At 40.3% G+C, this 24,283-nt stretch overlaps 1 protein-coding gene across 5 annotated transcripts in view; it reads left to right on the top strand.

Moving 5' to 3' along the window:
• The window catches only part of DMD (dystrophin), a 1,043,102-nt gene that overhangs the window by 996,776 nt on the left and 22,043 nt on the right, over positions 1–24,283 (top strand). For 3 of the 5 annotated variants that reach the window (XM_066545460.1, XM_066545461.1, XM_066545463.1), the window contains 7 exons: positions 1,257–1,368; positions 6,329–6,465; positions 7,232–7,270; positions 11,717–11,782; positions 13,060–13,125; positions 16,206–16,364; positions 23,683–23,926. In XM_066545460.1, the coding sequence (XP_066401557.1) occupies positions 1,257–1,368; positions 6,329–6,465; positions 7,232–7,270; positions 11,717–11,782; positions 13,060–13,125; positions 16,206–16,364; positions 23,683–23,926 (823 nt within the window). The remainder of the gene's footprint in view (positions 1–1,256; positions 1,369–6,328; positions 6,466–7,231; positions 7,271–11,716; positions 11,783–13,059; positions 13,126–16,205; positions 16,365–23,682; positions 23,927–24,283) is intronic. The other 2 variants (XM_066545462.1, XM_066545464.1) reach the window with 1 other exon arrangement.

The following is a 24,283-nucleotide window of genomic DNA, read 5'->3' as shown; positions in this document are numbered from 1 at the left end:
GCTTTTATGCATGTAGTTGGGCCGTGCTTTCTGCTACAATTTCACAGGCAGTGGGAAATGGGGGAAATTTAGAAGGTATTTATTGCTTTGTTTTGAATCTGAGGCTTTTGCTCTAATAGTCTAAATTCTTTTCTTTTGCTTTTTATTCCCCATTAATATCTGAACTGGGAAGTGATAAATATTACTGAGGAAGAGCTATGGATTGGATGTGAGTAATTCAGCACATCCACAAAGTCTAATTTTCCCATTCCCGGATGCAGTTTATTAACTACTGTATTACTTACACAGTTTTGTATAAACCAGCCAAGGACATGTAGGTGGAATTGAAAAGTGCAGCCCTTGGAAATATCAAAGGATGGCAAGTGAATGGATAGTCTGTTGTAAGCACCGAGAACTCGGGAAGCAGACACTGGAGCTCTGTGTTTGTGTCTAATTTTACTTGACTGATCTCATCTGTCTCTTAAATTTATATAACAAATCTATTATCATGATAGTAGAATCCGTCTGTCACAGATTTTTTTTCTCTGTCTTTGCAAGTCATTGAAACCCTGTGTACACACTTGACAAAAAAGATACTGTACTGGAAGGCTTTTAGAAAGCTAATACTGTGCACCCAGTTCATGTAAAACAATGTTCTTTTGAGGTCGTTGTGGCTGAGCTGCTCCGTGTATTTGGAACAAGACAACCCTTATGCCTCCGGCTCTTTCAACCACTTCAGCACAGCAGATACAACAGTTAGCTGCCTCATAGAGCTGATGAGATTAAATAATGGCCCAAAAGTGCATTTGGAGTTTTGCATGGATGGAATGCTCTGCAGGAAAATTGTTTTTATAGAGGTGCTAGGAAGGACATGAGGGGGTTGCCAGAGTGACTTTCTGAGAGGGCATCACTTTCTTGAATTTTCCTCCTGGAGGACATTCTATTTTAGGAATCATGATGAAGAGCAAAGGATCTGAAGTTAGTGTCATAGAGATAAAAAGTGTGGTAGTGTCTTTCATATGTTAAAGGTGAGTGGATGTGCAGAAATCTTCACTGTTGCCCAATGTTAGAAATTTTTTTGAAGATTAGATCTATGACAAACATCTGAGGCAGCAGTACCTGTCCCTCAGGGCAGAGGAGCATTGCTGGGCATTGCACACCGCGTGACATGTCACAGAAGAGAATTTACTAACACAGCAAACTTGATGGGCTGATACGAAGCAGTCACACACAAAGCTCTGAAGCCGTGAATTTTTTTCTTTTTTATCCTCTTTTAGGTACAGAAGTTTAAAGCACTTTAACTATGACATCTGCCAAAGTTGCTTCTTCTCTGGCCGTGTTGCTAAAGGTCACAAAATGCACTATCCCATGGTGGAATACTGCACACCAGTAAGTAGCTGTTTTACTGACCCTTACTGCCCCTTCTTATGTAGAAAGTAAAAACTTCTTTTCCTGTGTGCAAGGTAATGAAGCATTAGGACTGCTTTTCTTCCCTCCTCCATAATTAAATCTCATTTTATGTACTGTACATGCCAGCAATTTTGTTGCTTAGTCAAGGATGCTCCAATGGTTTGAAGTAAACTAAAGTTCTTTGTTTGCACAATTCTGTGTCATAATGTATTGTTGTGTGCTGATGACTTGTTCCATGTTCAGTGCCGTAGCTCTCTTTATGGATCCTCCTGGAAGCACATGATTTGTGCAAATACTCATTCATGTCTTGGGTCCCAAGGTTTTCTCCATGTCATTGTGGGATTTTTTTCCTCCTTTCCTCATCAAGTTGCCACTTCACTTGCTATCTCCCACAACACTGTGGTTGCATTTTTAAGTTCTTCACTATTTCATGGTACCTTTTTATTGTCTGATCACGTGATGATATAAAATGCCAGGGAAGTTCTCATGGTTGCAAGGTAGATTTCATTTCTGAAGGGGGGAAGCCAGGCCATTCAGTGGGGCTGCAGTGATGGTGTGGTGAGGGTCTTCACCCTTCTTCCATGGCTCCCAAAAGGATTGCATTTGCAGAAATGTTACTTTCATACCTGACAACCTGGCAAGGGAAATTCTGCATTTCTCTCTCGGTGTGCTCCTTTTTTGGCCTCTCAGGACCAGTGCAAAGGGGCATCAATGAGAGGTGCTCTCAAATTAGAGGTTGAACTCTCAAACGTAGATAGAGCTTTCAGCTGCCTTTGCTATTGCTTGTGTTGGTCTTGAAGCAGTGCACTCTCATCAGCATTTCCTGGTGAAATAGGATTATTCCTAGTCTTTCATCTGCTGGTAGTCATAAATGGTGAAAACAAAGCATCAAAATTATACTTGGGCTAGCCTCATAAAATTATATGAACAGTCTTTAAATCTTCATCCAAGCAAAAAGCTTCATCCATGGCCAAAAATGAAGCAAAGACTCTCAGCTTTTCTCAGAGACCTAAAAAAGAGGGAGAAAAAATTATGCCCCTAAAATATTATAGTAAAGCAAGGCCAGAATTTTTGTTAGTTTTAACTGACAGATAGTTCCTTGCATTATCTATCCACTTTTACCCTTCAATGGCAGTGTTTCCTGGGAATCCCTGCAATGCCCATTTGCTGGCTCTTTGCCCCTGTTCCTTGGCTGTGGTTTTCAGTGCTGTCCCCCTGGGACTGAGGTTGCTGGAAGGGCGATTTGCCTGAACTGCTGCACCAGTCAGAGGGAATTGCTGGCTCTGCCTGGGCAGGTCTGAACAGACTTCTCCATTGCAGGCATTCCTAGAGCAGAATCTTGTGATCTGAGTCGTAGGCAGGGTGAGTGAGTGAGAGACCAACTCCCTGGGAGCCTTCTTTCCATCTGAGGCTGAACCCCTCCTTCCTGGATGGACTGCAGCTTTGCTTTGCACTTTGCCACTCTTATTCTTGCTAAGAAACAACGTGGGAGATTTGTGAGTGATACAAACCAGTATCTTCCAACCATTTCCTTACCCTTTTGATGTGTTTTGAGGAAAGAGAAATAAAAAGGGATTAGGAGGTGCACCCCCAGCCTGCAGCAACTCATTGCAGTGCTGTGTCCAGCAGGTTTGTGTTGTCCCTGAAAATACAGATTACTAAGAGGTGAACGTGGGGGTGCATAGAAAACCTGCCACCACATCCAGGCTGCTGGATCAGAATAAAGAACCATTCACAGGCAGTGGATTTTTCCCTGAACTCCAGCAACCCGTGCTAATGTGCCGTGCCTGGCTGCACAAGCAGCCAGCTGAATTAGAGGAGGATTAGCTGGGGTGGAGGGGGAAGTGAGTGTGACACACAGCAAGCCCCATGCTTTTTTGTGTTGCTGCTTTTACAAAAAATGTACCCAAGTACCGGGGGAACCGAACATCCACTGAAGCTATGTCTAGTTTGTAATTGTTTTCTAAATGAAAGAAAAAGAGTATGCAGGTGGCATTTATTAGTCTTCCTCCACACTAATCTCTCACCTTGAAATGCATTTTGGCAGACACGAGACATGTGATTCCTTCTTTGATAAAATCTTTGCAGTAATTCAATGTGCACACCAAAGTGTTCTGATATATTTATTCTCCCTCCCTCTTAGTATCAAGACATTTTTGAGCACTGCAGTCTTTAATTCTGCTTAGGGAAGTTTTGAGAACTCATGCTAAATACCTGAGGGATGTGATAATGTTCCCTCTCTTGCAAAAGGTTGAGTCAGAATAAGGGCAAGGCAGTTGCTTGGTTTTCATTTAGACAGAAAAATTGCTACAATTATTCCTGAAAGCAGCACATCTCAATTTATTGTTCAAAGAGATAGGACTTTTAAAAAGTTTTCAAACAAAGCATAGAAGACAACTTATAGACTGAGATGTAAATGCAGGATGATTTTTCTGTTAGGGTTTAATGAGCAGTGACACATGAATATAAAGAACAGCTCATTGGAAGGAAGGGTTCAGACTGATAGACCTGTCTGCATCCAGGGTTTCCAGTCAGGGCTGAGGTTGGCAAGGTACTTTCTTAAACCAAACTGGGAAAATTCAGCTGATGGTAGAGCTATTCCTATGTGAATAAAAAGAACTATTTCTTATTAAATAGTTTGGTTTCAGAATAGTTTTGGGACATGCTCAACCCATCTGCCTATATGTTGCTTTGGCTTAAGAGAGCTGGGATGCTGAAACTCCACTGTTTCTTCCTCATAAACCAGTTCTGCTGGGAATTTTGGTCTGGATGATTTTACCCCAAAAATCATATGTAATAAAACATCTGCCGAGTAAATCAGAAGGTTTGGCTGAAAATAGCCTCAGTGTATCATCTTGTCCATGTAATATTCACATTTTCTTTGCCTTTCTTGTGCTCCTTGAACATTTTTAAATGGCAGTTGGATTGTATGACAGGTGCCTGATGCTTTTAGTTCTCTCTAGAAGATATATTTTCTTCTCAGGATTCTTGTGGTACCAGCTAGATTGGGATGTTTCTGTGCAAACACAGAATTTTGCTCTATGGTTGTCATGGAAAAAGTTCAGGGGAGAGAGGGGGGGTGAACAGTCCCAGGAAGGCTGAAGCAAAGAATGTTTCATTCCTAATACCTCAAAACAGTAAATCCAAATTACAGTTAAATGCAATGCAAAGTGTTCTCAACATCCAAAATAGACAGGGCATTAATAAATGGCTATAAATGGCACAGGTGAACAACTGGACAGAAAGCTGTGCTTAGTCTATTTATACCAAGATTAACTATTAAAAGTTTTTCTGTGTTTCCAGCAGATGTGCTCTGTGTGCTCTCTTGATGACAAGCTGGTTAAGAACTCTCCTGGCAGGCAGTGCAGATGGAATTCAGCAGAGGGAATTCCCTCCTTCAGGGGCATGGGCAGGGAGCCACCTCAATAAATCTCCTTTCTGGAGTCCTCTGGGTGGTCTGGGCACACTTCACCCCTCCCTTCCCCAAATGTCTTTACTTCTGATTAAATGAGGAAGGAATACTTAATAATACCAAATATTATCTCACTTTCATGAAAATACAGATGCTGCTGTACTGGCTCATAGGTTCTGCTGTGTCACTTCTCTGCCAGTCATTGCTTACACTGAATTTTCCTGCCAGAGCAGACTGACCAGAAAGGGAGCCAAAATCTTTCCAGCTTTACATGAAGCTCATAGGTGTCATAAGTACAGGGATAATATTTGCCTTTTCTATTAATACTTTTCAGTCTTTATGCAGATTTTTTTTCAGGGCATCCTTAGTTTTTTTATCTTTTAAAAGTCTACCTATCTGTGTTTGAGCAGCAGCTCTGTGAAGGTTGGCTTAACTGATAGGTTCCAGCACATCCTTCCCTTTTATGCAGAAGGCACAGAACTCAATAAAAATGTCAGAAAGATTAACTTTTCCCTGATTTCTTTCCTTTAAATTAGATAGATTGGAGAAGCAGTATTGTTATGTGGGTCAGGAGGAACTTAATTTACTGTAAAAGATCAGTACTTCAGGGTCTAGTGTTTCTGCAAGGTTCAGAGAAAAGAGTGCAGCCTGACTGAAGTAATTGAAGTCTTACATTAAAATTCATCAGAAAATTGCCTGATTCTTCGTCAGGCTCTCAAAAAGTCTTGCATCTTCAGAGCAGACATCCTTGAAACTCTCCCTGACTCTTTCTGGTCTTTTTAAATCTATGTTGTGCTCCTCTGCTGGTCTCTACAGCAGCAAGGGAAGCCTGCTGCAGGCAAGGGAATAGAGAACTTCATGCAAATTGTTCTCTCCTCAGAGTATTAATCTTAAATGCCTGCTAGTTTCACATTGGACAGGTGCAGGAAGAAATAACTGATCTGAGAGCTTTAAGCAGCTCTCACCTGCTTTTTGTTTCCCTTTGAACAAAATATTAATGACACAGAAGGCTGAGGAGGAACACTGGAAAGAAAAGGTACCTAGAGACTTCCATAGATTAACAAGTCCATGAGATGGAGATGCCAAGTATGTGGTAAGAGTTGGGATCCAGACAGTGAAGCACCCAGCTGGACACACAGACTGGCTGTGTGTCCTCCACTACAACCATTTTAGTGCTGAACCAAAAGTAGGCAGAGAGACCCCCCCCCCCACAGCCAGGTGAGGAAATGACAAATTATTGTCTAATTATTGCTTGTCCTCTTGAGATCACCTGAGGTGAGGCATGAGCCTGTCAGGGGCTTTTGAAACTTCTTTTCTTTGCCTCCTTCCTCCCCACTAGCAGTGTGTGTGGTGCATTGTAAGGTGACAGTCATGGACAAAAAAAATTCGCTGTTCCGGGGCTCAAGCTGTTGTCAGCTCTGCTTGGTGTGATCACAGCTCTTCCAAGTGACCCAGCAAAGGAAGAGGCAATTAAAAAACAGTGACAACCTCATGAAAGATGATTTCATTGTGATTTGTGCCTTTCAGACAACTTCAGGAGAAGATGTCCGTGACTTTGCCAAGGTACTAAAAAACAAATTTCGAACAAAAAGATATTTTGCAAAGCACCCACGAATGGGCTACCTGCCTGTGCAGACTGTCTTGGAGGGAGACAACATGGAAACGTGAGTAGCTCTGAAGTATCTTAAATAGCAATTCATTTGGTACACAATTTGAGCTCCCCAGCTGGTGCCAACTCCTTTCACTTCCTAAATGCATAAAGCCTCTTTATGTCTTCCATTTCTGTTTACCTCGCCTGGCAGGAAAACACAAGCTGGGCTTCCAGTTGCCATTGCCTTTATCTGCTTTCACCTGTCCTTACACAGGAACTTCAGCTTCAGTTAGCAAAAAAAAAAAAAAAATACTCACAGTCTTACTGGCAGTCTTACAGACTTCTAAGTTTGATGTGCAATTTGGAGGTTAATGAAACATTCATTAAATTTTTATTTTCTTCCAAATGAGTATCTTTCCTTGGTTTTATTTTGTTAATTAGGCTACGGTGTTTGTGACCTTCCTAGATGATTTCTTCTTTTCTCAGCCTATAAATTTAGTCTTACTAAATTACTGATGTCTTCATGGAAAAAAAAAAAGCAGTAATGATGCACATGGAGAGATCAACTTAACCCAGTTCCCTTTGGTTTTTTACACCTTTAATCATTTGTTTAATGGCAATTGCACGCAGCTTGTTCTCGCTCTTTCTCTTTTTAAATTTTAGATTTCAAGGTTTTTTTCTCACTTTTTGGTTGGTTGCTCTTCACAGCCATTCATGTTGGTCTGTTGGATTTCTGCTTTTTAGTTATTGTGACTTTTTTTTTTTTAAACTTCCTGTAATTATTTTGCTGCTGAGTTTCTTCTGCCTTTCTCTTCACCTCCTCATTTTTTGTCTTGCAGTCCTGTTACTCTGATCAACTTCTGGCCAGTAGATTCTGCGTGAGTACTTTTGCTGAAGTGTGCTGCTGCTGCTACTGCTGCTGCGCTCCCTCACTTTTTCTTTTTGTTTATTTCTTTGTTCAGTTTTACATGAGATCATTTCCTTCTTTCTTTATGGTTATTTCCTTTGATGCACTCTCTAAAGGAATGTTTTGATCCCAAATGAGTAGAATGAGATAAACCCTGGAATTTCCAGCAGTCATGGATTTTGTACTGTGTACTCTTTCTGGAGTATGTATTTTTCATGGAATTAACAGGGGTTTCGTGCAGACCTACTAATGCTTATCAAAGTTTGTCATTTAAAAGCCTGTGTTTCTGAATAAGTGTCTATCCCTCTGAATGTATACTAAATGCTTTTTGAAAGACAGAGATTGAACTTGATATGGATTTAATTCAGTTTCAGAAATGACACAGTTTTGCAGATAAAGCTATAATTTGGTTTTATGTGCAACCGTGCACACTCGAGTGCTCCAGTTGATCCAGAGCTGGGATTTGATTGTAGTATTTTAGATATTTAGATACCAGAACTGGGTATTTGATTACAGTCTTTTAGATACATTCAGATTTGTGGAGGCAGGTTGAAATGGGAAAATGTTTACTGTATTTTTTCAGAAGTTAAAAAAGCAGGGGTTTTCAGCTGTGGAATAGATTTTCATTCTTGCACCACTCCAGCACATGCATTGTCGTACTGTTGTAGTAATATCCTCAGCATAAACTAAAGATAGATATATATTTACTATTGTGGCATTTGCTACTTCTAGTGTTACACAGATGCTTCTAGAATAATGTTAAATAAGGATTAACGAGAAACTAATAAATAGATTTTTTATATTTCTATATGGTGAAATGTATATGACTTGCACCTCCATTGAACTTTTTGTAGAATAAACAAGAGTGAAATGTATACACTGGAATATTGATTTATAATTTTCATTGGGAGCACAAACCCTTGGGAAGCTAAGGGGAGTGCTCTACCTCTAGGAAATTTAAGCAACCAGGAAGCACATCTAATACTGCAAACCTCATGGCTGAGAATATACCCACAGAGAATGCCAAAAGTCTGAAGGCAGACTGAAATAAAGGGGCTTTGAGCTTGAGGATGCACTTTTATAGATGCAACTATGGATCTAGATCCCTTATATTTCAGAGCAATTGCAAAGTTAAAAGTGACATTCGAAGAAAGCTTGGATCGTGTGGAATGCCATTGCTCTGTCTGACATAATATGAAATTAAGCTGTCATAACATGGTCATTTCTAGTTATTTATAGTAGTAACCTTGTGGTCTGCCTACACTGATAGCTTCACACCAGAGGTTTGCTCTTATATATACAGGGACTTTAACTCACATGTAATGCTTGAGAAAACTTGAGAAATACTGAGGAGCAGGATTTGTGCAGAGAGGTTGCACTTTTTGTCAGACTAACTCAGGTATCTTCCAGAGCATAATGCGTCCATCTGGTCTGACAGGGAAGCAGAAAAAAAAAAGAAATTAATAGTGGCTGGAAAGAATTGCCCTTAATTTTGTTCTGCTAACTTTATTTCTTTCCTTCATGCTATAGCACTTGACCTGCAATTCAAGTTACTGAGCTACCCAGGTTTAAAGCTTTTTCTTGCTTACAGGGTGATTCCAGCTTCAGCAGGCAAACCAGTTATCATAAAACTTTCCCATGTTTTCTACACTCATGCCTTTTTCTGGTGCTCTTATGCCAGTTTTCTGGTTATCTTTGAAGTGCCTCAGAAATGCATCACCTGGCAGCACTCAGCAATGCTAGTGCTGTTCTGACACCAACATGTGGTATACATGGAACTGCTTATAAATAGATAACTTTTTTTGTTGGAAGTTAATGGTTCTTACTGCTTATTATCCAGTATTTTGCCCAGATACACTGCTTGCCAGGCATTAAAGGGACAGTTCACAAGTTGTGAGAATGTGTATCTAACTTGAACTGGGATGGTACAATGATACAAAGACAACTTACTTGTTTCTACACTTTCAGGAAGCATCAACTAAAATGCTGAACAAAGAAAAGTACCCTTATCCTGCCAGCCAGGTCTCCTGGGGTGCAGGGAATTGCAGGAAGGTGGTGTTTGCCACTTGGTCAGCACTTGACTTGACTAGAATTCCCAGGCTGCTCCTGCAGACCCCAGCTTGAACAAGGCAGCTGTGGAGCCCTTGTAAAAGGGGTGGTTATCTTGGCTAAATATTGGCTGTGTCACTCAGCCTTCCTGCTGACTGTTTGAGCTGATTAAGTGTGCTGAGTATGCGTGCTCAGAAAGGAAGGACTGTGGGCTCTAGCACAGGTGGTTGGTCACTGAGAGTATGTAAAATACAGCACAATCATTCTCAAGTTTGCTCAGAGACTGGCAAAAGTACCTCTGAGCAGCTGAATTCAACATGAAGCTATGCTTCTCTAGCAGGTTTGCTTTCTTAAGCAAACTTCTAAAAAGATGTTTGAGGTATATCTCCACTGCAGTATGTTCTGAAGTAGAGACAAACCTGGAATTGCAGCCTCACTCCCTGCTTGCAGCTGGCAGAATCAACTCCAACAGATTACACAACATCATATTGTCTTTTTAAAAATATATCTTTTTATATTATTACACAACTTGGTCACTTGTGAAGTTGCAGCATAATTTCAAGACAGCAGGGATATATTCATGCAGTCAGGCCTGACTTTTTGCCATGCAGTACTGCAAAAAGAGACATCTCATTGCCCAGTAGGTCCCAACCAAGTGCTGTTCCTTCTTTTGGTACAAACTGCTACAAAATCATGTGCAATGTCAGGGTGAGAGGCAGTAAGGGAATGATCCAACTCAAAATTGAAACTACATTTAACACATATTTCCTAGTCCATGCACAGTATTAGCATCAACATTTGTGTGTGTGTTGAAAACAAGACCTCTTCTTGCATTTGTAGTATCAGTTAAGACCAGCCTAACGTCTGCTGTATGACAAAAAAATAGAAAAAATGAGGGTCACTTCAATTTATCAGAAAACCATTGTTATCCTGCCTTGTGATCCATTGCTCTAAAGAAATTGCATCCTTTTCCCCTCCCGCCCCTGCACATTTTCACACAGAATGGGATATAGAGTGACAGAGAAGCAATTCCCCCATCCACTGAATCTCTGCACTGAGGAACTCTGTGAACTGAGTATCTGTCCTCTGGTGTGTTGTAGTAATGCTTGAATACGGGATGCGTAAAAGTAGAGGCCAAAGTTCATTTCAAAGACAAAATGAGACTTGTTATACTTGGCCTGTAATGTCTTAAAGAGGAATAACTTTGCTGTTCTGTGAGAAGAGATATTAATGATGAGAAATTCTGTGTATCCAGCATAAGCTCTATGATTTCAGAAGGATCCCAATCTAGAGCCCTTTGGAGGCTGATTAGAAGGCTGAAAGCTGAGGAGTCGAGTAGATTTACAGCAGGATTCTCAAAGTCCTAACATGGGAACATTACAAACCAGAAGATTATTACAGTTTTGGTTTATAACCTAAATACAAAACCTGTCAGCTTGTGCAATGCAATACAATCACTTCTGGGCAGTCCCAGCCTGAACCACAGTATCCCACAATAAAAAATGGGGAGAAATTCCTTCCTCAGTCAGGAGTTCCAGAAGGAGAGTCAGCAGAGGTGGAATAAAAGGCGGTTGAAATTTAGCAGAAGTATAAAATCCCACATGGCAACAAAGGGTGCTGTCTGAACTGCATAATTTAATGTTGATGTTTTCCAGAGGTGAGGCTATAAGAAACAATACTCTAATTGACAAGAAAAGTCCTATGAATTGTTCTCACCTGCAGAAAACTGAAGAGGACCTCATGCCATCTGTCAGACAGAAAACCCAACATAACTTAGTATCCCCCTGTATAACACACTGAGCTACCATTGAGACTGCAACTCTTGAAAGACATTAGGCAAAATCATCAGTGTCTGCAGTGTGATATTAAAGGCTCCTTTCAGACATTTTATGCTTCTTGTATTTATTTCTAGCTGCTCATGGAATAATTCTTAAAGGCTCCTTTAGGTGGGACGTGCTGGAAGCAGGCACTGGAGCAGGGTGGGAGGCAGAGGAGAGGTTCCCAGCAGCACACTGGCAGCCTGCGCAGGGCTGCATGTGAAGCAGAAATGCCAGTGAAGGAGGCAGGTGTGAAGGGAAAACCAGGGTGAAAGCTCTTCTATAAATCCTTTGGAAGAGGCTTCTTTGGGAGTTGGTGTGAAGAAGAGTCGTGGCAACAGACGGATTGCAGGTGGTCAAAAATGCCCAGAGTGGCACCACAAAACATTGCACCGATGGCTTGAGGAGGCACACACAGCGCCTGGAGTTCTGACTTGTTTTTTCCAAACATGGCATAAGGCATAGAGATGTGAGGATATAGGCATAGCTAAGTGTCTTTTGACTTTTAAAGGGGTATTGTTTGTGATTAATCAGTGTTTTCTGCCTTATAGGCCTGCCTCGTCCCCTCAGCTCTCACACGATGATACTCATTCACGCATTGAACATTATGCTAGCAGGTATGAGACCAGCTGGACCTTAGGCAGATCTTTCTCTAAAATTACTTAAAAAGAAGAGCTAGAGGCTACCTGAGCACTTCTTAAAGAAACATAAATTTGGGGTTTTGCTTTTCTGGGATGCAAGAACATCATCCGTGGTTGGTGTTAACCAGCCCGTCCTAACTTGCATGCCAGAGCACCTGTGTGGTCAGAATTGGTTTTTGGGTCCCTTGGGGTCCTCACTCTTACTAATATTTTAATAGGACCTGTGGCAATAGGATAAGAGGTAGTGTTTTAAACTGGAAGAGGACAGATTCAGACTAGCTGTGAGGAAGGAATTTTTGCAATAAGGATGATGAAGCACTGGGAGCAGGTTGCCCAGAGAGGTGGTAGATGCCCCATCCCTGAAAACGTTTAAGATCAGGCTGGACGGGGCTCTGAGCCACCTGTTTGAGTTGAAGATGTCCCTGCTCAGTGCAGGGGGGTTGGACTGGAGACCTTTAAAAGCCCCTTCCAACCCAAACCCTTCTATGATTCTACATGAGGTTTAGTTTTTAATATGGACCCTGATATAATAGTACAAATGAGAAGAGCAGAAATGTCCAAACTCTCATATGAATCTCAGGTGTCATTGTAATGTTAATTCACTTTATTAAATGCCACAAATAGGATTTTTCCTTGATTTGGAGGATTGAAATAGTGATATATTACTGCTTTAGTTCAATTCTCTGCTTTCATACTGCTCCTATGAATCAAAAAATGGATTAATTGCACAAATGTGAAAATGTTTTTCCACCGAGCAAGTAAATTTTCAAGGGCTGAGGTAATGAAAAATAGTTATTCTGGCCTCTTTCTCTCCTCTAGTATGACTTGATCAGGAGAGGTGTTTCTGAATTATGCAGGATGTGTAGGAGGGGCTGAGTGTGAAAAGTAATGAGAAATGACTGATTGTTACGGTTTGGACAATGACATTGCCAGGTACAAAGAAATTTGTGTAATCCCCTGGCATCTTAAGGCTTTTCTTTGATTTTGGAATTAATTAATTGAGAGAAGTTGGAATATAACCTCAGAGAAAGGGCTGAAAACTTAGAAGTGAGTTTAGCCAGGCCATTGTAGCAAACAATCTTTTGTGATAGCTTATTGCAAAAGCTTTTGGTAATCAACAGCGAGTGTAAATTAATTTGAGTTTCAAATTCATCAAAAACATCACGCTCTTTAATTCTTTCCAGAATGTTAGAACAAACAAAATTTTTGAAAAACATAATTGGTTTTAATGAGTCTTGTTTATTTTTCCACAGGCTAGCAGAAATGGAGAACACCAATGGTTCTTACCTGAATGACAGTATTTCACCTAATGAGAGCATGTAAGTAGGCTGTTTCTGTGGTTTTGATGTGTATTTTCTTGGGGAGGTTAATAACTTGTAATGAAATTTTGTAGTGCTGAATTTGCATGGCCATGTATCACATCTGGTTCAATTTAATGGTGTTCTCATGTCCTTTCAATTTGTATCATAGTGTCTGGATTAATGGCTTATAGCTTAATACCAAATTTATATAACAAATGATTGATACCTTCAAAATTACTGATGTTTTCAGCAAATAATTTCCATATTCAAAATATGGTCATTGTCTGATGAGTTCTAAGGACAAAGATACAAAAAAACCCCTTCTATCTTAGTTCAAGCTTAAGCATGACTAAATTGCTGTAAGCTAGAAAGTGTTGGTGTGGGAAAAGTGTGATACAAAACATGAGTGAGGCTAAACAGAAATCTTTGGTGTACAAATACCTGAAATACACTGAAAGGGTAGGCCAGGAAGGACTGATCATCACTGTGAAATACTAGCAGTAGTAAACTGAAAGTTGGACAGATCACTGACAAGCATTCATTGTATTACTTTAAATGTTAAGAGTTATAAATAAGGAGTTTTGATTTTTAAGAAGTAGTTAAATCTGATATCTCACTGAAACCCTTTGTGTTCTCCTCTGATAATATTCTTGGTCTTGTTTATTCTCTGAATAAGAGGACAAAGAACTAACAGTGGGTGGTGTTTCTGAAGACACCACAGAAGCAGCTACATCATGGGTGTGTGTGAAAATTTCATCTGGGTTCATTAACTGTGTAGGAGAAACCATAGCATGGATTCTAAATCAGTCAGATATGAAAACCCCAACTTCTCTAAAAACATTTTTATCTATTCTACATGATGTCATCCTTATCATAGTTTTAAGGATGGATTTTTTTGAAAATTCAGACAATTCAATTTGTAGCAGTGCTTTACCACACAGAATTCTGGCCAGTTTTCATTCACTTAAATTGAGATTCCAAATGAATAGCATTTTATGAGGTTGATTCTGAGCCTGTGAGCTCAGAATGTTCTTGGATAGCAAAAAAGCTGTTTCTTTGTTTCAAAATAGTTTCACTTTTGACTTGGTAGGATTGTTGCCTACCAAGTCAAAAGTGTTGCCTTTCTTTTTGAAAGAAAATCTCCTGTAGAACCAAGTACATTGTTTTAAGATATTGGTAAAAGGGGAAAGTTAAAATGACCCCTCAAAACTAATACTGATGCAATGTCAGTAAGTTTCGTGCAGTTAATGAAAACTTTGTTTCCAAGTCATACGTTAATTTTGTGTTACTTTGGATAGTAGTAATGCTCTAATGGATGGAATTTTGTGTTGTCCCACTGAATTATATCAGTGTCCTTGTCACAGAAATCATGCATACACTGTATCTCTTGTATTACACTTTGGTCTTACTGTTCAGTTCATTTTTTTGATCGGTTGGAAGTTGTACTAGCATGATTCAATTAATAAGCTAACTATCCAGTTTGTTCCTCAGTTTCAACAATTAAAATGAGAGTAAAACTGTACATTTTCAATTTTGGAAGGAATATTATCCTGATAGGTACAAATGGCAGCAAAATCAAAGCTTACCATGAATTCACAATTGTAATTACTTTGGTTTTGCTTGTCAGATTATGCCTAAGTATTATTTGTTATTCTTTCAGGGTTTGGATTATTTGGCTAATCAGTACAGGTAGAGTGATAGATGGAAGCAAGGAAGGCAGGAAATAAAAATACAACATATATATTTATATATCACAAATTGTTTCATTATGTAGTGTCGCTGCAATGATGTATAAAATATCTGTGCAGGCTGAAAATCACACAAATAGAGTATGCTTGTAAAGTGCCATTTTGCTACAATAGTTATGTCATTTGTTCACAGTTAATTCACTTAAGATCTGTAAGAATATTTATAAATGCAAAGCAGTGGTTTGAAGGAAATCACAGTTGAAGTGCTTCATGAAAAGTATAAATTTAGGAACTGGCAAGCCTCTCCTTTTGTGAAAAATTAATACTTCTCTTTTATGAACTAATGTTAATGTGCTCTACATTGCTTTGGCACTCCTGCAGTCATAAAATTGCATCATTAACATTTTCAGGAACAAACGAAAACAAGGAAAATTATAATTTTTGAACAATAACAGCTGTTCAAAATGCCTGTTAAATTCTGGTTTAGAAACATAACAGGAAAAAGCCCTGGACTGACTAGACTGAATTATTTTGTTCTACGAGATCTCTAACAGCAGTGTCATTTTTATTGACCCTGTCCTATGGTGTCAGAGGAAACCTTTCATGGTTTCTCAGTGACTGCTGGTGTAAGTTGCATTGCTTAGCGCTTGGATGCATCTCCTTAGCACCTAAACCACACCTAAAACAATCCCTGTCGTTCTGGAAGGTGATTGAGGTCTCCAGAATTGTATTTCCTTTTCTTTTCCAGAGATATTTCTGTTTCAGGTGCCAGACAGCTTCAGGGGCAATAGAAATAGAGAAAGAGATCCTATGTATTAAACAGAATATATTTCTATTCTAAAAGTGTGCATCACTTTTAAATTAAAAAAAAAATAAAGCCAAACATCTGAGTGGAAAATAACATAGTTTTATTATATTAGTTCAGGGTTTTTTCTTTGTTTACCTAATTTAGAATTTTATAGATAAAAAAAGATAAATAAAGCACACACTTACTACATAAAAAGAGCTTGTAGGTGTAAAAATAAATGCACTGCCCTTGCTTGAATGACCCTTCCACAATGCAGATCAGGCAGCAGAAGATTGCTTTTTTTTTTTCCAAGCAAATTCCTGATTGAAGTTTGTCAAAAGAGGAGAGCTGAGGTTGTCAGCTGTTGCAAAACTTGGCTTTAGGTATCTAAGAAGCAGAGGAGGAGGGAGGTGGTCTCTGCAGAGAAGGAAAATTACCAGAGATTCAGTGGAACAGGTCAGCAGATTCTGCTTTAAGGTGCATTGCTCTGCTGTTGGTTACAAAAAGTTCAGCAAATCTCTTTGTAAGAAATGAGAGACTGGGAGTGAATCATCTGCTCATATGCACTGTGAAGCTGAAAAGCAGGAAGGGAACAGCCTGTTTTACCCTGCTCTGTTTTCCAGTGATGATGAACACTTGTTAATCCAGCACTACTGCCAAAGTCTGAACCAGGAGTCCCCCCTGAGCCAGCCCCGAAGCCCTGCCCAGATCCTGATTTCTCTGGAGAGTGAGGAAAGAGGGGAACTGGAGAGAATCCTTGCAGACCTTGAGGAGGAAAACAGGTGGGTTATACCATCAGCTGCTGAATTTGCAGTAAAAACTCTGCAAAACAATTATATATTTTTAGGAATAAAATGAGTTACAAAAGTGCATTTTTTTCTGACAAATAAGTAATTTCATAATGGGTAAAAGTTGGGTCCTCTTTCCATTATATTTGTTTCCTTGTTGCCATTTCTTTAATCTTTCAATACAAAGTATCATTTTAACACTTCTAACTTCAAATTTAATTGAAGTTGTCTTCATTAATCATTTTAAAAAAAAAAAAAAACAAGTGGATACTTGAAGCATCACAGCACTGCAGTCCTCTTGATACAGCACTCTGGAATCTTGGGCCATCAACACAAAAACCAGGAGATCTTGACCCTGAAAGATTGGTAGTTACAACTCTGAATTACCAAAATGAGACTGTAAGATATAAATCATTTAGTTCTACCAAGAAAACATGAGTTTGTTTGTCTTCTACTATCTTCAGCTTTTATAGTACAGTCTGTTGGCATTTTCATGCTCTTTTTTCTTGCTTCTGTAAGAGCTAGGTACTTCTGCTTACATTGAGGGTTTAATGCACTAATCATTTACCTTAGACTTGTCAAGGAAATAATGCAGGAGTTGGCAGTGTCATAGATCTTCTCTCCATGTATGTCTTCTTTGGATGGTGCTAATCAATTACTGTGGCTCCATCAGAGACTTTTTATCAGGAGGGTCTGGGAGAAGGGAGAAGATTGTAAGCATCAAGAATGAGGGCGATGTTTCACACAGGAATGTGTAGTAAACAAAGCTCTTGCTCACTGAACAGCAGGGAGATTCTGTTTGAAGCAAACCACAGAGTTCCTACTACATAGCACATAAAGCCCAAGTACTTTCTGAAGTGAAGAAAAATCAGTATTTTGAAATAAGACATCATACTTTGCAAGTTCAGGACTGTAACTAAGAAATATCTAGTAGCTAGTACAATACAGATGATAAGATAGCTTGGTTTCCAGGAGATGGGTGTTATTTTTTAAACAGCATTATGTAGTGAATCATGGAAGAAGGAAAAAAATCATAATGCTTTTCTCTCTGTATACAAAATAAGCTGCCTAGCAGAAAGGAGGGTGACTCTTAAAGCAGACTAGTTTTTATTAGAAAAGTAGTATATGGAAACTAGTATAACATGGAGATAGACAGCTAAATAAATTAAAAAGCCCTTTAAGAGTTCATGCCTTAAATTTCTGCGTTTTACTTATTTCTGGGTTTTACTTAATTTAGCAATTACTGATGATGGGTGGTAAAAGATCTCTGGCAGGAGTTACACCTTAAAAATACCTGGTTTGAAGTTTTTTAATCCAGTCCTGGATTAAACTAGAGCTGTAGTCTGTAAAGTTGTTTTTCTCATTTGTGCTACTGGAGGCACAGTTATGGATGGGATGCCACCACAGGCAGCCTTGCCTTTTGTGAGTGCTCAACACAGCAGGCACAGAGAGCTCTGGCTCTGTCTCACAGTGTAAAGGTCACACTGCTGTGATTTTCATTGATTATGACAAAATCATGACTTTTGTCTTTGCAAACTGCTATAAATAACTTGTATGTAAAATGTAAGGTAGCTGCTGAAAAGTGAACAAGTTCTTGTTGTCCTGGTTGCTTGTCACAGCCAGATAACCATGAGTTTATGGATGAAACACTGATTCCTGTTTAGAAAAATAAGCTCTTGAGACAGGATCAGTCAGGAGGCATTCCTGTAACTTACCTACTTTTAAAAACAGTCTTGTCCCCTTAGATTCCTATTTCCTAGTCGTTCTCCTCCGTCGGGTTTGTGCAAACCTTTCTTGGCTGTTGCCAAAGGTAATCAGCAACCTGACACCTAATTCCTTGTGTGAGCCTGGTTCCAGTGCGTGAGCACACCTTCCTTCCCATGCATATCCTGAAACACCCTCCATGTAAACTTTTGTTACTGCCTCAGGATGAAGACATTCCTTTGTTCCAGGGTGCATCTCCTGCCACTGCTGAGCTGGATGTGGTGCAGAGTCGCCCTTTCCTGCCTGTGTTGACATAACTCCTGTTGCATACATTTGTGATAACTTCTGCTAACCCAGGTGTAGCTCTCTCTGCTGAGTCTTGTAGACTTTTACTGTAAGAGTCAGGGCATGCAGTCACTTCTCAGCAGCTCCCAGGAAAGCAGCCACAAGTGATGCCTCAAGTATCAAGTACCCAGAGGAAGCAGTGCTGTGATACTGGCACCTCATTGTCATTTCTCTTTTTCTTCTGCTCTCTATAGTTTCCTGCTTTTTAAAAAAAAAGCTATTTTCTTTTTGCTCTGTCTCTTTTGAGCCATTGATTGAATTCTGACCTCCATTTGGGTTTCAGTTACAGTTTCTGGCCTCCCAAGTATTTCCATCTTGACTTGTTACTTAAATGAAAAAGACTCATTGAAATTGTAATTCTGAGGTTTTGCTTTTGGGCAGTTTAAAAGCTCTGTTGCCTATTTTGAATTCTTCTGAAATGCATTTTCTAACTTACAAACTAACCTGGCTGTGATGTGGTTCTGACTCAGGTTTTGTCAGTTCCAAGGACCTCTTGTTAGATATTCATTATTTATCTGCTAGCATTTTAAGACCTTGGTGCTTCTGTAGCTTGTAAGTATGACTTCCTTAAATAATGTATGGCTAAGATTTGACTGCTAAATAATTTATATTTGTTAAAATGTGAGCATTTTAGAGAATATTTTCAATGGCTGAAAATGTTTTATTTGAGTTTTAGGTCTTCAGGCTTGTGCTGAGTTTTGCATCACATGGAATAATGTGATAAGACCATTTCTGAATTCAATAGACAAAAAGCAATCTTGCTATTGAAGGCATTATTACTGTATTGCAATATAAAAGAAAAATCCAATTATAAAATCCTCTCTAGAACTATTTCCTCACGAGTGAATGTATTTCAGAGAGAGAGAAGACAAGTTTTTGTTGTCCATCTAAAGCAATACCTTACATAGGTTATGCAATAGGGTAGGTAATACTGACTAGGATGTACTGTAGTGGCATTAAATAGAAAGCACATGGTTCTGCAGTGACAGAGTCAGAACTTTTTGCAAAGAATTAAAATACCTTCCTGCTATTTTAATGAGTCAGGAAATTGGATGTTTCCTAATATTTTAGTTGAACTGAGGTCTTGTATGTAAGAGGGAGACGTCTCTCATGTTCTCTCCTCTTCCTCCCAGCTCTGAGCTGTCCTGGTACAAGAAGTAAGTAAATGAGATCTCCAGCCAGAGCTATTTGCCATTCCTTTGCTTTTCCTGACTTGCAGTGGGAGTGCAGTGGGCTGTGTGCCACAGAGAAAGCAGTGACACCCTGAATCTCAAAGCTGCCCTGTGTCGGTGTTCCTCCAAACCTGAAGACTGATGAATGGCCTCCTCACATAAGTTCCTTCTGTATAGTTGCCAAAAGCAAGAAAGTGATGCATTTCCAAACATGCTGTGGCTCCTCTTGCTATTTGTTTTGGCATTGAAGAAGGAGAACTGGATCTTCTGAGTGTGAAGCATCCTGAGTAAACACTGTCACTCTAATGAGGGACGGGGTTCAGTTACCATCTTTGTCTGTTTCTTCAGACCACTGATTTTCTGTAGGGGGATGAGAAATAACATGAATTCACAAATTCTCAATTGCCTTTGAGAGGACTACTCAGCAAACAGAATCCACTAGGATTTTTGTCACCAGGCAATTAATGCTGCCAGTGATAGATGTGAATCATAATTCATGCACTCTTTACTACTCAGCTCTGTACAGTTGCATAAATCAAGGTTGCACTGCCTGCTTCCTGTGTTGCTTTTCTTCACAAGTGCCTCAAGGTGTTGCAAGCATTGTAAATGGAATATATGGGGTTTTCTGAATATTCTCTTACTGCAGAAGGGTTCCTTTTCCCAGTGATGAGTACATGCAGCAGCATTGTTTGTTTGTTTGTTTGTTTGCTTGTTTGTGACAGCCAGATGTCAAAGTCACCCAGCCTGAGCTGTGCTGGAGGGAGGTGAGGATTCCATGTACTGCCCATGCAGTTGCATTCATTTAGAGAGGAGCATGTTTGTATCTCCCCTTCCTCTTATGTCCCATTTTATGGTGAAAATGTCACAGAGTGCCTCTCCTCAGGACCCTGAGGGCTGTGGGCAGTGCCTTGGGTGCCTGGCTTACAGCAGCAGTCCTTTCCACCACACAGCTTAAAACTCTTCCAGAGGGAGGAATAAGGGCCGTTTGTTCTCTCAGGATATTCTTACAGCAGTTTTCAAATTCTTTCCTTCTTTTTTAATTTTCAGGTTTTTTCCATTATGTCAATACACCTGTTCATTGCTGTATGTTTACATCCCAGTTAGGATATTGTTGGTTGTGTGCACTGCACATCACTCTTATGGCTCTGAAGCTATGATGAATCTCAGTTCTCTAGATGGAGGACTGTGTAGCTGCACTGAAAAGGTGCAGCTGGAAAACTCAGTAATACAGGTACACTGGGCAAACGCACACACATCCTTCAAAATCACATTCCTTTGTGCCAACAGAATTAAAGTATTTAATTACAGAACTCCCAAATCCAGACATACCTCTGGTTGGAAAATATGCAGTATCTTTCACATTATTTTTTTTCTGTAGGCTTTCAGAAAGATTTTTAATTATTTTTTATCAGATATGAAAGGATTTTTATCTGAATTACTCCCTGGTCCTTACTGCTATTTCAATACCATCATTACTGGAAGGACCTCTCTATATTGATACAGGTGATAATTGCAGATTTCTTTGTAGCAAGGTATCTGATTATGTTGTGAGTATGACCAAGTGCATTTACTTAGCTTCCCTTAGGATGATGTTTTATCTTTTGCTTTACAGCACTTCCAGCTTTTGAGTCTGCTGTTCATAGAGTATTGCCTGCATTGTGCATCTGGGAAATTCCTCATGGGGTGGTGATAGCCCCTATCTATGGACATGGTGAAAAGCAGGCTTATTGATCATTCCTGTAGAAACTTCAGTCAGCAATAGCCATGTGTAATGAACATGTTGTCATGTTCATTCCTATTCCCTTTTGTATTTTTATTAATTATTCACCAGTTTGATCAGCTAGAAGTATCAGAAGACATTAAGTCAGACAGAAGACATAACTTACATGACAATATCTATTCCCAGTATAGATAGCCCTTTTTTTCTAGATAATTTTCATGAACTTGAAACTCTGTATTTCATTAAAACAAAAAAAAATTCATTGGGAAAAAAAAAAACCTCTCTATAGTTATCCCTCGTGCTTTTTAATAATTTAAAATTTCTGCAGAGGAGGGATCATGTAGGTCAGACATCCCTTAGAGATTGTGTTGTGGGTAGTGCCATGCTCCCAGGTGAGGACATGTCCATCATGCAGCTGCTGAAGAGCTCAGGAACCTTTGGGGAACAGTCAGTGGCTTGTCATTGTCCTTGGCATTGCTTTCTCACCCATGTGAAATGATGCATCCTGCTTTAGTTCTCCTTCTGGTCACAATAATGTTCTTTTAGAAGTGCTTTTTTGGGAGGTTTCCTAGGTGCTGTTACACTTCCAGACCAAACTGTCAGAGTGTGTTGTGGTTTGCAGGCAGAACTGGAAAAACGTGTCTGTTCTCACAACCTCAAATAAGAGCAAGTTTGAAAAAGTAAAATCTGGGTCACTGCTTGTGATGAGTAAGCAGTTACCAGAGCATTGAGCTGTTTTTCCCCCTCTGGGAACCTGTAAAAGAACATCATAGCAACAAAATCCCAGTGCAGTTTGCTAGGCTTCCCTTGCCTATGAAGTTTCTGCTACAAGTTACTATTTTTGTGGTTTTGGACTGTTACCTTTAACAAGGTTTCAGTTTCTTACATCCTGTGCTTTCCCTGCTTGGTAGTTGTTTTTTTTTTTTTTTTTTATGTGGAATACTATAGATCATATTAATCTATGGAATGTTTTACTGAAGCAAAATTGGAGTTTTATGGAATAAAAGAACAAATTTAGCAGTGCCATAAAGTTACAGTAGATAGTAGCACTATAGGCAGGACAAAGAAGATGAAATTATAACCCCAAAAGCCAGTGCAGTTCAGGTTAACAGACCAGGTCACTCATTCTTGTCTTCAGTTGATAATTTTAGCCCTAGGCTGGAAATGCATTTGCAGATCTGAAGAGAGGAGAGAGATGTGACCTGACTGACAGCCAGGTTCTGTGTTTTGCTCTGCCTTTTTGGGTGGCTGCTTCTCGGATGTTTGTCATCTGTAAAATAGATTGGCCAACCAGGTGGCACCTGCTTTGGTTTAGTGTTTGTGAGGTGCTGTGATAACCGAGTCCTCCTTAGCACTAATGACCCCTCAGGTGCAGCCATGTGTGGAAGGGAACATGGGAAGGATAAAGGGCAGGAAGCTGAGGGAGGGCTGAGCCCAGGACAGACCAACCCTGGCTTTGGGAGGGTGTCAGGAGCCTCCTGCATGAGGTGGGTGCCCTGGGAGGGAATCAGCTGTGAGTTCTGGTGATGCCAAGAGCCTTTAGGCAACTGTGGGAACCCAGGACATCCCTCTGGCTGTCCTGAGCAGCCAAGACCCCTGCCAGGGGGCTCAGAAGCCCTGGCACGAAGCCCAAAATGCCTGTGGTTTTGATTATGACCCATGGAGCAAATTACCAACCTTAGATGAAGATCAGCAAGCCACAACAGTTTAGGTAGAATAATAGTGAAGTTATCACAGGGTGAAAAAGTAGATTTTTGGGGTTTCTAGAATGGGGGTTCAGGAGGCAAGATGGAGGGAACTGGGCATGTCCTGCCTTTCTCCTTCTTCTTCTTGGCCTCCATCTTCTGCTGTGATGTTGGCACTTTTAGACTGGTTTAGAGTAGAAGCTCACTGTCTAACATAGGTGATAGGTATTGGAAAGTAATTGTAAACATTGTATGTGTAGTTTTTAGTATAAAGACATAACACCACCCTGGGGGCAGGCAGAGTGCCTGGAACTGTCCTGCTGGATGGACCTGGGCAGGACAGGAGAAAGAATTTTATAGATAAGATACAATAAACAACCTTGAGACCAAGAAATGAAGAGCCCTGACTCCTTCTTCAGGCACCGGGCTGGGAAAAGAGACTTTCTAACGTTTGTCAGGGTCACTCTGACAAGCTAGAGATCCCAACAGCAACTTGAACCACAGATCCATCTAATACCAGATCCGTGCAGATCCACAAGGAGTGAGCCCATGAGTGTGTGGATTCAGGAGAGGGGAAGGCAGCTGGTGCAGTGAAAAGGGAGACACATCACAGCACACGAGAGGGAGCACCTTGTCACTGCCCTGTGCAGGCCCATAAAGCTTCTTCCCCTTGTCCCTCCCCCCAGGAACCTGCAGGCAGAGTACGAGCGCCTGAAGCAGCAGCACGAGCACAAGGGCCTGTCCCCACTGCCGTCCCCCCCGGAGATGCTGCCCGTGTCCCCGCAGAGCCCGCGCGACGCCGAGCTCATTGCGGAGGCCAAGCTGCTCCGGCAGCACAAGGGCCGCCTGGAAGCCAGGATGCAGATCCTGGAGGATCACAACAAACAGCTGGAATCGCAGCTGCACAGGCTGAGGCAGCTGCTGGAGCAGGTGAGTCCTCAGGCGTTTCTCCTGGGTCTCTGAAGATTTTCCAAACAGGGAATCAATCAGCATTATCAATAACGAGAACATACCAAGGAATCATACCTGTAGGGGCGAGTCAGAGAAAAGCACAAAATTGTTTTACAGGCTGCAAGTGAGAATATGGAATCGGGTTTCGCTGTTCTTATTTAGTCTTCTTCCTTGTTTTATTCAGAATTAAAATGCATTGGCTGCATGGATGAATTTACTTAAAAACAGGCTGAAAATTGTGTGTAGCCACATTTCTCTTCATAGAGAAAAGCAAGGCACAGTTGTTCCCAAGAATATTTCTGGTTTTTACATTCTCTGAACCTCAGAGAAAAGAAA

The sequence above is a fragment of the Molothrus aeneus genome, chromosome 2 (assembly GCF_037042795.1).
Source record: "Molothrus aeneus isolate 106 chromosome 2, BPBGC_Maene_1.0, whole genome shotgun sequence".
NCBI classification, from domain to species: Eukaryota; Metazoa; Chordata; class Aves; order Passeriformes; family Icteridae; genus Molothrus; species Molothrus aeneus.
The sequence above is the reverse complement of the archived record's forward strand: the minus strand, read 5'-3'. Positions and strand labels throughout refer to the sequence as shown.